Source organism: Balaenoptera musculus, chromosome 19 (assembly GCF_009873245.2).
Source record: "Balaenoptera musculus isolate JJ_BM4_2016_0621 chromosome 19, mBalMus1.pri.v3, whole genome shotgun sequence".
Lineage (NCBI taxonomy): Eukaryota > Metazoa > Chordata > Mammalia > Artiodactyla > Balaenopteridae > Balaenoptera > Balaenoptera musculus.
Window position 1 is genome coordinate 59160235 of NC_045803.1, and position 12909 is coordinate 59173143.

The window sequence follows — 12909 nt, forward strand, 5'->3', positions numbered from 1 at the left end:
AACTGTAATCCAGACGCCGTCAGGGCAGCTGCTGTCTGTTGGAAGGAACCGAGTTACCACTCCTGCACCAGGAATTTACTTTCTGGATTTCTAGCTGTGGAGGAGGGTGGGTGGAAGGCCAGCCCTGTAATGGGGCTGCCCCGTGAAGTGCTGGCCATTTTTCCAGATGGTTCACTCCCTTACAGTCAGAGAAATAGGGGATGGAAAGTACCCGTGGGGACGTTTCCCTCCTGTTCTGCCCAGGCCCCGGCTTTTCCCCGAGCAAGCCCCAGGAGCTCTGGCCGTCCATGTTGCAGAGACTGGAGGCTCGCTCTGCGTGCTCTTGCTGGGGTCATGTGTGGACTCTGGTGGTTGCAGCCCAGAGGGGAGTCGCTGCACCGGGTGAGGCGTCTGAGTTTAGACAGTGGATCTGGGCGGGTGGGGTCCCGGAGTTGGCGCTGGGCTCTCCCGGCGCCACGGGTCTCCAGGGCTTGGAGGTCTCAGGAGGACGTGGTGGAAGTTGCAGGAAGCTGAGCCGCGGGGCCGGGGCCTCCAGACGGGCCTGTGGTGTGAGAGCTCTCACAGGGCTGGGACACGAGTGAGCCCTTGAGCCACTCAGCAGAGTTACTGCAGAAGACAGACCTTTCAAGCACAATGTCATCTCCCACTTTTACTCCCTGTGAGGGTGCACTTCAGGGTGACCGTTGGCTTCATTGTGTGTTCGTGAGGAATCTTTCGTCTAGAAATCACAGGCCCGGTCTGATCAGGGCGCCCGGGTGTGGGCACAGGCCGCTGCTCCGGCGGGGCTGGAATGCCTGGCAGAGTTGGAGGACGCGGTCGGGCCCCCAGCCTGGGCCCCGTGGGCGTTGTGTTCAGACATTTGACCCCCCCCCCCGCCCCGAGGCAGGACCGGTGCCATGCTCATGTTCGGGCTCCATGCAGCTCCAGAGCAGAGGTCGATTTGTGGTGAAGAAGATCCCGAGGAATCGGGACGGCTTCCCCTCATGCTGAGTTTCCTCTCACACAGGGACTAAGGGGGACATTTGCAGGTGTACTGGCAAACTCCGCTCCCGTCTTTCTTTACATCTCTTCTGAGGACTTACGACCCCCTAATGAAATGAAATCCGTGTGACGTGCCACTGGGCTTGGACTGGAGAGAGAGGGTAGCACCTGGCACCCCTGTCAGGTGTGTGAGAGAGGAAGAGGGAGGGAGGGACTGAAGGACCCTTGAACCGATAGGCACGCTGAGCGTGACAGGCATTCAGGGTAGAAAACTAATCTAGAATTATTTTCGTGTGTAGGCAAATACAGTCACTGATTTCAAGAATCCGGGCAATGTTTCTTGCTGACGCCAAAGTAAAACGAGCAGACAGCTCCTCGGGTGGCCCCAACCCGGCTTCAGAGCTGCCCGCTGAGCTGCTGCTTTCAGCCCCGTGCCCACGTAACGTTCCCATGTTGTCCCCTTGCTCTATAGACACGCCCCCCGTGCTGACCGGTGAAGGTCAGCCCAGACTCTGACGGTGGCCTTCCTGCGGCGAAAGATGCACATTGGTGTGGATGGCCAACTTTGGAGCGGAGCCCTCTAGAAAGGGGGCAGCGTGGGCCACCAGCCCAGTGACAGCCGCCCCGCCTGCTAGCAGATGCTTTACCTAGCGAGGGCGGGCGTGGAGGGGGAGACAGGTGCCTCCCAGGCCACACGCGCGGCTGCGGCCGTCAGCCGTCTAGACCAGGCTCTGAGGGGACGGGGGGCACTCGGGTAAACCGGGCACGGCGAACAGGAGGGAAAGCGGGGCTCCTTAAAAGTAGGTCTTTGTGATGTAACTGCCAGGTGGGTCTTTTTGAGAGAATTATCTTCCATTTAGGGCGGCGCTCCCCCGGCACCTGAGTTGAGCTCCCCAGAGCCCCCAGAGCCGGAAGATGGATCCCCCCAGGCGGATGATGCCAGATGGGCAGGTGTTTGGCAAGGAGATGGGACGAAGGGCTCAAAGCCTTTTCATCACGGAGGTTGATGGGGAGAGGTGGAGGGTGCGGCTCTTCCTTATATTTTACAGGGAATTGATTTCTAAAGTCAAATGACGCTTTTGAGGTTTCTTCTTGTCTGATTTGCTGTGTGGCCCTTCTTTGACTCTTTCTAACGTGCCCCCGTCCCACGTGACCGGATCTGGCCTTGCGCTGTACTGGGGCAGCCTGGAGGGAGTCGGAACAGCCGCCTCCAGAGCCTCTTCTGTTTGGTGGTTTTCTTTCTGGCTTGCGGTCCTGGGCACGTAAGTTAGCCTCTGAGTCTCAGCTTCCTCCCTGGCCACTCGCGATAACAGACAAGAGGCCATCTGTGCCCAGTGCCCAGCACTGCAGCTCTTGGGCTGAGGCCCCAGGACCCCGGCCTGTCCTGCTGCTCCCACGCAAACCCACTGGCCCTGGCGGTCATGTGACCCTGACGCCGGCAGCCCTCAAATGCCCTCTTTCCCCCGTGTGCGGCCGGGCAGGTGCAGACACATATCCCTGGTGTCGGCCGCTCTCTTGTGGGAGCTGGGCTCTCCTGGCTCCGTCCTCCCCAGGCCCCCTCGTCCACTGGCTTCCATGGGCTTACCCAGTGAGGGAGCGTGGCGGGGGGAGCCCAGTGGCTGGGTGCTTCCTCTCCGGGGGTGCAGCTGGGGCCCGCAGCTGTGGGACGGGATCTGTGAGACTCCCCGCCGTCCAGCCATCCAGCCCCCTCTCGTTAGCGGTCACACGTGGTGGTGGTGTCTCGTTTCCAGTGCACGCGGGACAGCGTCATCAACACAGCCCCGCACTGGCTACTGGCTACGCTGCGGAATGCACTGTAAAGTGAAGTGTGGACGTGCCCTCCCCCGAGGCAGGCTCCTATTGGCTGAGCGTGGAGGGTTGCTTTCAGGTGTCTTTTCACTTAGAGGAAGTTGGAAGGCATTCTTTACACCCGAAGTTAAACGTTTGCACCGTTTCTGACTCCTGGTGTCCGTCAGTTGACCCTTGAGCACGGCGTGCGGTATAGACAAGCACTTGTCACACACGAACGGAGCTTCTCTTTGTGAGCCTGGGCGTGTTTGCGGATGGCACACCTGCCTCAGAGCGCAGCCCCAAGCTCCCCTCTGCAGGGCGCAGGGAGGGGCCGGGATGTTTGTCTCCTGTCTCCCCCGTCTGGGTTGGGCGGCTGTAATCGGGTACCATGGACGGGGCAGAAATGGCAGATGTGTGCCCCATGGTTCTGGAGGCCGGAAGCCCCACACCACGGTGCCTTGCGGTCGGGTTCTGGCGAGGACCCTCTTGCTGGTTATGTCCCCACGTGGTTTCCTTGGTGTGCCTGTGGGCGGGGTCCTGTGTCTCTCCCCCTCCTAGAAGGGCACTGACCCCTCGTAGGGGCCTCACACTCGTGGCCTCATCCAACCCTAATACCTCCTGAAGGCCCCACCTCCGCACCCGCGCCCCATCACTCAGGGAATCAGGGCTTCGACACTCAGTCCAGAGCACCCTGTCTGTTCCCAGGAAGGATTTGGGACCTGTGGCAGCTCTGCTGTGGATGCAGAAAGGGGATTTGGGCTGTTTGGTCCCCATATACCTTCTTGACCACACAGTAATCTCATGTGCCTCACATCAGCATGGATTGTTCTGAGACGCGGCCTCAGGCGGGCAGGCTCCTGGGGAGGACATGGCCCCGGGGGTGGAGTTGGGTCCCAGCGGCCATTTGCATGGTGGGTCCTTTGTTAAATGCTCCCTGCTGACTGGAGCTCAGTAGGAAAATTGCGTCATCTCTTTTTGGAAGTTCTTTCTTTCATCCCATCACAGTGAACACGACGATAATTTTTGTGGTTCTGTAGGGTGAGTTTTCCAAATTAAATAAAGAAACAGTGGGAGTCGAGCACACAGTCGGGGGTGGGGAGCAGGGAGGGAGGCTGGCCTGAGCCCGACCCCGGCCTGCGCTCTGCTTCCTGGTCGCGGCAGCTGCAGCGTCTGTGTCCACGTTTTGGCGTTTCAGCTCCTTGCCGCCGTGAGGGTGATGGCTGGGCACCCTCTTCCTTCCCCGGGACAGGACAGGTCACTTACATGCATAATTAACACCCTTTTTGTTCTTCCAGTGCTGTCTTACCCGCTCCCTACCCACCCCCACCTGACCCTTCTAGAAGCCAGAGGCCTGGAGCCCACGGGCAAGTGGAGGCCCTGGATTTGACTCTGGCTGAGTTATTCCACTCCCCCTCACCCCCACCTCACTCGACTGGAAGTCTTAAAGACACATGGCTAAGATCTGTTCCCAGGAGCGCCGCCCTCTCTGGAATGATGAGCTGAATACCACGCATCTCCAGACTTCCGCTTTTGCTTTATCATATTTTTAGGCTTTGTTTTCCTTTCTTCCGGATTGTGATTGAGGCTCATGCCCGATGCTGGAAGGAGGAACAGAGCAGAGGGCAGAAGCCGCTTGTGTTGACGGGAGCCACCGCCCCGAGCTGTAAATCTGGCTCCTGACTGCTGGCCTGTCAGCTCTGGAAGCGCCAGCTTGCTGGCCTGGCCGTAGCATGCTTTTCTAAAATGTTGCATCCATTGGCTGGAGCCCTGAGTCCTGTAAGGAGTCTGCAGGCCAGGCCTCGCGCTGAGGGCTCCAGGAACACCCGGGGAGCGCTGTTCGGTCCGGTTCTGTTGTGTTCTGGGGTTCCTTGCCAGTTGTGCTTGTGTCTGGCCGTCCCCGTCGTGGGCAGGAACTCCAGGTGGGATCCAAGGAAGCAGATTAGCGTTCCTTTCCCTGGGTTTAGAGGCTTAAGAATGGTTGTTTGTTTCTGGCGTTTGCTGTACAAATGTACAAAATAGATTTTGTGTCGCGGGGTCTCCTGGCCGGTTGGCGGTTTGCGGCATCTTCCTCTCACCTCCTCATCTTTCTGTCGTGGGGGATGCTGCTCTTTGAATTAACATCCAGGTTTGGAAAAGTCCACTGGTTGGGTGCATTACCGTAACCAGCTGGGTTCAAGCGGAAATGCAGACACAGGTCAGTGACCTTGGCTTCTCCCGGAGGCCTCAGGTGTGAGGGTCTCGTCCTTCTCCTGGCCACACACTTAATTAAGCTGTGCTCAATGCCTGTCTTGTGGGTGCATGAGGGTTTTTTGCTTGGTGTTTTGTGTGTGTGTGTGTGTGTGTGTGTGTGTGTGTCTGGGTGGATTCTTGGTTGGATTGAGAGTTTTGTTTCTAAGTATTACCGGAAAGTCCTTGGGCTCCTTGCATTTATTTTAGGCTTTGCACCAGTTTTGCATTATCTCAGTTGGGTATCAGACAGCGTTTCAGAACTGGCAGAATATAGAGAAAAACCAGATGTGTGCACTCCAGAGAAACAGTGCTTGTAGATCCAGGATTCCCTTAGTCGGCTGCTTCAGATTCGGACACTGTGCCATTTTTCTTTGGTCTGAAAATAATGGGCTCTGCTTCAGAAACACGCCAGGGAAGCCTGTGACCGAGGCCGGCCAGGTGGCGCGAGCTGCACCCGTGTCCGCGCATGCGTGTCTCTCCAAGGCAGCGCGGCCCCGCCGGCTCCCTCGCCCGGTCCAGCTGCGGGCAGCTGCCCTGGGAAGCCCGGAGGCGCTGCTTCTGGCTACTGTCCTGGGAGCTCGCTGCTTCCAGTTAGATAGTTGTTTCTGCCCCCCACCGCCTGTTGGGAAAAGGCTGCAGACAGAAACGAGCAGGAAGCAGGAAGGTGCCGCGGCTCGTGGTCGGGAGAGGTGGAGCCAGGGGAGCCAGGCCCTCGCTGTCCGGCAGGACCTCTGGCCGCAAGCTGACCTGTGCTCGTTCTGGGGCCGCCCCCGTCCCCCCGCCAGAGCGAGGCCCCCGGCGGGCGTCCAGCGGCCTCGGGTGCCGCAGGGGTCCTGCTGCTCTGCGCAGCGGGAGTCCTTGTCACCGGCTAAGATCCAGGTCAGCCTGACTGTGTGTGTCAAGAGCTGCACGGTGGCCCCGCCGAGGGCGCCCATGTGGTTGGCCCGCGGAGCACTTTTTATTTGTCCTGGCTTCGCTCGCTCGTTTTACCCTCAGGAGAAGCGTCCTGCCTCCAGAGCGTCTGCTCCTGCCCCCCCTTCGGGAGAGGCCCTCGGGTTGTCCTTTGTGGGGTTGTCCCTGCCGGGTGTGCTGCTGGCTGCCCTGCGATGCCCCAGCTCCGGGTGCTGGGGGGGTCGCTCCTGCCCTGAGCAGCGGGGGCCGGTGGGGGGCCGGGGCGGGGCACTGCAGCGCCGGCCTTCTGACTCCTTCTCACGGCCGTTCTCTCATCCAAGCTTCGTCCGGTTTTGAGAAGACATATTCTTAAGCCGGCGTTGGAGGCGGATGGGGCAGCCGGGCCTCGTCGTGGGGGCCGCTCTCCCCGTCCACCAAAGCCCAACAGGGCTTTGCTCTGGGTCCGTGTCCAGGACGGCTTCACCGAGCAAGCTGTTTGTCCCATCCGGGTACCCGCCGGTCACCCGGGACAGGCGCCTGGCGCAGGGGCCCACAGCGGGGGCCCGTGTGACCCTCCCACCCGAGTGCGGAGGCCCCCGGGGCCCGTGTGCCGCTGTGGAGGGAAGCCAGGCGAGGCCCCGGTGGTGCCTTCCCAAGGCTGCAGGAAGGCGCCGCAGTCGTGCCTCCTTGTCTGCAGGGGATGTGTTCCAGGACCCCCAGAGGACGCCTGAAACCACGGGTGACACCAGACCTGTACTAGGGTTTTCCTGTACGTACGCATCTGTGATGAAGTTTATTCTACAAATTAGGCACAGTAAGAGAACATCCAGATGGCCAGAATCACTGTTCTTGTGCTTCGGGGCCATTGCGAAGTAACAGAAGGGTGTCTTGAGCACAAGCCCTGTGATCCCAAGACAGTGGAGCCGATAACCTAGATGCTGCTAAGTGGCTCACGGGCGGGACACACAGGACAAAGGTCAGGACGGGATTTCATCACAGTGCAGAACAGCGCGCGAGCCAAACCTTAGGACTTGTTTATTTCTGGAATTTCCCATTTAATATTTTCAGACGCGGTTGACCGCGGGTAACTGAAACCGCGGATGAGCGAGGCGGCTTTGGTGGGTGGAGCAGCCCTGGAGGCCGTGTCACCGCCAGCCTCTCCCAGCCTGGCGGTGCCCTCGTGCGAGTGCCACGTGAGAAGCGGGCCCCTTCCTGCCCACTGGAGTCGGAGCCCCGTTTTCCATGGAGACGCTTGTCCCCCTTGGCTGTCCTTGCCGCCCCACCTGAAGAGCAGACCCCCTCCCTGCACTTTTCTGGGGGGAGCGGGGGAGGGGCGGCGCCTGGAGGGAGGGGGTGATATCGAAAGGCCCGGAAGGTCTTTCCCTCCTGTCCGTTGCTCGTGCTCACTCAGCGCTAGGTGTTCAACCCATTCCTGAATCGCTTATCAAGACCAAACCAGGGTGGAAACGTTTAAAGGGCATGGCATTTTGAAAGAATTCCCCGGTTGAGAATATTTTTCTATGTTTCATTTACCCGCCAGGCTGGTAATGGGCCTACCTTCCTTATTATAAACGCTGCATGTTTAGATTCCGGGGTTTCTGACACTGTAATTTTTAAGATTTAATCAGCTGTGCAGATCACGTGAAAAGTCACTTTACTGAGAATGCGGAGAGGAAGAAGATCACTCGTAGGTACCACAGCACACCTTCCATTTGTAGGGAGGGGTGGCTCATCCCCAAAACCAGAGGGCAGGCAGAGCTCGGAAAGAAGTTCCATGATTTCTTAAGTTTCATTAAAAGATAGTCTTAGATTTGACTTTAAATTCACCGTGTACAACAGTGACAAAACTGTGACGACGTTGTAATAGTTAACATTTGTAGTCGAGTCCAGGACCTGCAGGTGGGGGTGGGGTTGGCACGGGGGAGCACTGGTTACAGCCTCACAGCTTGTGTCCCCGGCCTCAGCCCTCAGTGGCGCTGTCCTCTGGCACCTCCCCCGGCTCTCTCCCTTGCCGTCCCCGGGCATTCCTGTCCCCCTTCTAATGGGCCCAGGTCCCCCCAGCTGAGTATCTGGACGCCAGCCAGTTCTCATCTGCTCGTCCTGAGAAGCAGTCACTTCCCTTCACAGCCCGGGGATTGTTCCAGAATCTAGGCTCCTGGGGGTCGCGTCCTGCCCACGGTGCCTTGCACGCAGTGGGTCCTTAACTGAGGGAGCAGCGTGGGGGTCTCCGTGCGTGTGGGCAGCGGGTGCTGGGCAGTGTCCGGCGAAGGCCAGCCGCTCGCTGGGGTTCGGTCATTAGAGACATTTTAGTTAACTCGAGGTGGTTGACATGGCTAGATTCAGACTCAGAGAAGAAGCCAACGTCCGTTTCGTACGTTCAGACTCGCCGGTAAGTTCCGTCTACCTCCGTCAGCTACTCGCTGTAATCTCGCAGTGTAACGTGTCTGCGCCCTGCCCCGCACCCACCGCCCCCCCCCCCCGTCCACCATGAGCGGATGACTGCCTGAGCCCTCCGTGCTGTGCCGGGCCGGCCTTCGGCTGGTGCTTTGAGGTTGCAGAGCACGTGTGCGTACCTGCTCCTTGGGTTCTCGGTGTCCGGCTTTGATGCAGGACCAGCCTGGGGATCCAGATGCCCTAGACTGACCTTGCCTTTCCAGGGCCCGGCTGGGGATGTGCATGCGTCTCTTCACAGGGTGCCAGGGGCTTGGCCTTGCGTCTGGTCCCGAGGCCCCAGGTGGGTGGACGGAGCAGGCGGGCCGTGAGCCTGGCGTGTGTGTTTCTTCCTGCCTCTCCCCCACTCACGGCTCCAGAGCTGTCACTCTTGGCGAGAAAGGCATCCTAAACAGCCCGTATCCTCCAGCTGACAAGGTCTCTCCTTAACGCTTAACCCCTCCTTCCTCCTGTTTTCTTCTGAAAGCTTTTCGTTTGAGTCTCTTAAGTTCCCCCAGAACTGCCAGGCTTGGGGCAGAGTGGACCACAAGAGAGCCAGGGCGAAGGGCATGCGGACACGCTTCTGAATGTTGCGCTACGGGACCAGCTCCGCTCCACTCCCCTCCTGTTCCTCGTCCTCTTTCCTCATCAACATCAGCGTGATCTTCACTTATTTCAGAAATAGTTACTGAGCGTTAGGTATACTGCTGGACGCTGGGGATCTGGCAGTGAACAGAAGAGACCCCTCCCACCCGTGTCATCATGGAGCTCATGTTCCCGTTGCGTGGGATGGCTGAGTCTGGAGTCAGGTGCACGGTGGCCGAGGCAGCCAGGGCTCAGAGGGGCCCGAGGGCGTGGGAGTCCCTGGTCCCCGCCGCCGGCCCCATCCTCAGGGACGCCGGGGTCCCTGGTCCCCGCCGCCGGCCCCGTCCTCAGGGGAGGGGAGGCCAGCGGTGGAGAGGGGGCGGTGGTCCAGCAGGCTGGACGGCCGAGCAGGAGGCTGGGGCGCGGGCCAGTGGGGAGTGGGCGCGCCTCGGGGTGGGGGACTGCCGGCCCGGCTGGCAGAGCCGCCCCCATGGAGGTCACCCCCGGGGGCCCTCGTCCTGACACGTAGCTTGTGAGAGTCGGAACAGGCCCGTCTGTTCGGTTTGCTCAGAGTAAGGAAACGTGTTGTGGCTGTGTGATTTGGGGTGGGCTTTTGACTTTTTGCTCTTTGTGGGAAAATGGCTAGACTCAGCTTCCTGTCCCCCTGTCTTCAGGTCCTGCTGGCTTCCCAGCTTGGACCCTTTGACTTTCTGTCCCTGCTGGGAGTGTGTGGGCCGGAGGCCCTCCTGGGACGTGCTGTGCTTCCGTAAAAAGCCACGAGGGTGACTGAACCCCAGCGGAGGCGCTCCTGGCCTCCTGGGGAGGGGGCGCTGGGCTTTGAGTGTGGGTGGCCCCTGAGCCCCGCTGCCCTCTGCCCTGCTGGGGCCACACCGGCTGCTGCCCGAGGCTGCTCGTCCCCACGGGGTCCAGGGCGTGGCTGCTCCCTGGCGACGGGGTGGCAGAGCTGCAGAACTGGGCAGGCCCATGTCTTACTTCTGACCATGAATGATCTGGTGGTGGATAAGTTCTGGGGAAGAGAAAATGAATAATACAGGGGACGTCAGTTTTCTCCAATTTTTAAAAACCTCTCGTGAACTCATTAGTACAAACAGTTAATACAGGACAGAGTGGTGTTTTACAGAGAGCCGTTGTTGTCAGGTCAGCTCTTTGGGGACCTAGAAGCCGGTTCCCGCCCGGAAGGAGGAAGCCAAGGAGATGAGCGTGGCCGTCTGCGTGGGCTGTGGCTGCGGGGACACGTGACCACGCGTGGTGGAGTATGCACAAGTGTGTCCTCTCACAGTCTGGAGGCCATGAGTCCCGCACGGGCCTTGCTGGCTGAAGTTTAGGGGTCACAGGGCTGGTTCCCTCTGGAGAATCCCGGGGAGACAGAGGTGCTGCATTCCTTGGCTGGTGGCCCCTGCTCCATCTTCCAGATCAGCGTGGTGTCCGCGCTTTGTTATGTGGGAAGATTCTCTGCTTTCTGAGCCGCCTGTGTGACACGGGGCCACCAGATGCTTCAGGACGCCGTCCCCACCTTGATCACCGGCTCAGTCCCGTCTGTAAAGTGCCCTTGCTGTCAGGGCACACGGCCCGGGGCCCGGGATTGGGACATACCCGTCTCTGGCCGTCACTCTGCCCAGCAGAGCTGGCCGCTGCGAGGTGTGAAACTGTGTTTGCAGATGGCTTCTGAAGACACAGAAGGAAAACCAGTTAGGACTTCCGTCTTTTATCCTGAAAGTCGAATTTTCCTGTTTTTTTCCACTGATGGATTCGTTATTAAAGAAATGGAACTTTAGCTCATCAAAAACTAGAATCGCGTTTGAAACCGCAGACTGTATTTTCAGCATCCTCAGCTCTGACCCCGCGTGGGAGGCCGTGGGCTGGTCAGGAAGCGTGACTACGGCTGCCCCGCCGAGGGCAGCTGACGAGCGCCCCCAGGAGGTGGTCCCGTGGGCGTGTAATTTGAGGGGGTGGGAGTGCAGCCCCAAGTCAAAAGCCCCACAGCTCATGGCAGCTCACCCCCGTGAATGCAGAGCCTCGGAGCCCCCCGGCCGCTCGCCATCCTCCCTGTGGGGCCTCGAGGCACCAGTCCGCCTGCCTGCCTATTGGAGGGCGCGGTGGGCCTGGTGTGGGCGCTCGTGAGTGATGGCGTCACCCAGAGCCCGTCACGGGGGCCTCATCTGTCCCTCCCTCCAGGCACAGTCCAAGTGGGGTTCCTGGTGCGCAGGACGGGGGTCCGTGATCCGTGATTTGTCTCCTTGGAGGCAAGTCGGATCCTCCCCTGGGATCTGGGCCTCACCCTCCAGCTTGTGTCTCTTCTTCACACCCAGAGCCCTTCTCGACTCCCTCTGGAGCCTGGGGTCTTGTGGCTGACGTGCACATTTCTGCTTGTTTCTCAGACTCGGTCAGTGGCCCACTGTCTGGGGGCCGCTCCTCCCCGACGCTCGAGTGAATGTGTCTTGCTTGGCCCAGGGTCGAGGCCCTGCCACCGTCTGCCTGGCCTCCTGGCTGCCCTCAGGCTCCCCTTTCCATGAACCTGAGAAAGCGGTGACTCTGGGAAGGTCTCCAGGTGCTCTAGCTCCTGTTCCATCTCAGACCCGCGCTTGGCCACGTCCCTGCGTTCAGTTCACTCTTTGGGTATTTTTTCCTGTAAGGCCTAAACGCCCCTCTCTGTGTCCAGCACTTGGGTGTTTGAGGGAGGCGACTTGCAGATGCAGTGGAGCGGCCTGGTCCTGCTGTGCACGTCCACACGGCACACCCGCACGCCACACCCTTGTCAGCAGGTGCCCCGCCCCGCGGTCCAGGTAGGACGGGGCGGCCTCCCCCGGCGCCGGCTGTGCTGACGCGGTTCTGCTCTGTGTCTGCAGGTGCTGCAGGGGGCCCAGCTGATAGCCGTGGCTTCTTCGGACCCTGCTGCCACGGGGGTGGACGGCTCGCCGCTCCAGGGCAGCGACATCCAGGTCCAGTACGTGCAGCTGGCACCGGTGACCGACCACACCGCTGCAGCCCAGGTGGGTCCTCCCTTTGGGAAGTGGACGGGGCCCGGGCCTCCTGCAGGTAGTGAACACGCTTGGGCATTTCTGCCTTGGGCCTTCTCCCGCGAGGAAGGTAAGTGACCCATGAGAGGTGCATGGTGTGGACGTAGGCGCTCGCTTGGGACTCCGTGTCTTGTAAGTGCCTGAAAGTGTAAAGGTGAGAGGTTACTTCTTGGCCCAGATACCAGCCTTAAACCATTTCTTGAGATACTCTTGTCTCATGCAAATGTTTACCTATAAATTTAGAGGCCAAATTAAGTGTACCTGAGACCTCTTCGTTCCTCGGGCTGGGGCAGGGCCAGCCCAGGGTCTGCGCGCCTGCCGGCCACGGGCAGTCAGTTTGCAACCCTTGCCTGTGGCCTCTGCCCTTTTCCCCCGTGGCAGCCTCTGGTGGGCCGAGCTGTGCCGCGCTGGGCTGCGGTCCTCTTCCCGCGCTGCTCGCGGTTGGCGCTCTCCCGGGAGCCCCAGAAAAGCAGCGCTTGGGCTCCATCTGGACAGTTTCTGAGCCGTCAGGTCGGCGTGGGGGCTGCTGCTCGAGATGTTCGAAGCGTTCGCACCTTCGGCCCCAGTGAGTGTGCTTGGTCGGGCGACCACTGTGGCCTCCCCTGGGTATGGGGGAGCCAGGCGTGGGCCCCCGTGCTCGTGCCTGAGCCTGTTTGGGGGCGGTGTGATCAAGGTCTGTCATGGCGCGGTCCGGAGAGGGTGCCCTTGGAGCAGCTCAGGCTGCTGGGGCCAGGGTGACACGGTGCCCTCAAACCTCGGGCTGTGGGCTTGACTCACTGACTCACTGCTGAGCGCCTCTGGGCGGGGGGCTCTCATCGCTGTGACCTCAGCCTGTTGGCCCCTCTCTGTCTCCTCCCTGGACCCCCTCCTCTGCCCAGCACTGATGAGGTGCGCGTATCATGCCGTCGGCCTTGACGCTTAGAATTAAGCGTCTCCACGCGGTCCCCCTCCCCTCCCGGCCTCC

The 12909-nt window shown here is 60.3% G+C and overlaps 1 protein-coding gene across 8 annotated transcripts in view; it reads left to right on the plus strand.

The window, feature by feature from the left end:
- LOC118885779 (BTG3 associated nuclear protein) overlaps positions 1–12909 on the plus strand; it is a 100957-nt gene that overhangs the window by 85312 nt on the left and 2736 nt on the right. For all 8 annotated transcript variants that reach the window (XM_036834805.1, XM_036834801.1, XM_036834802.1 and 5 more), the window contains one exon: positions 11775–11918. In XM_036834805.1, coding sequence (XP_036690700.1) covers positions 11775–11918 — 144 coding nt within the window. The remainder of the gene's footprint in view (positions 1–11774; positions 11919–12909) is intronic.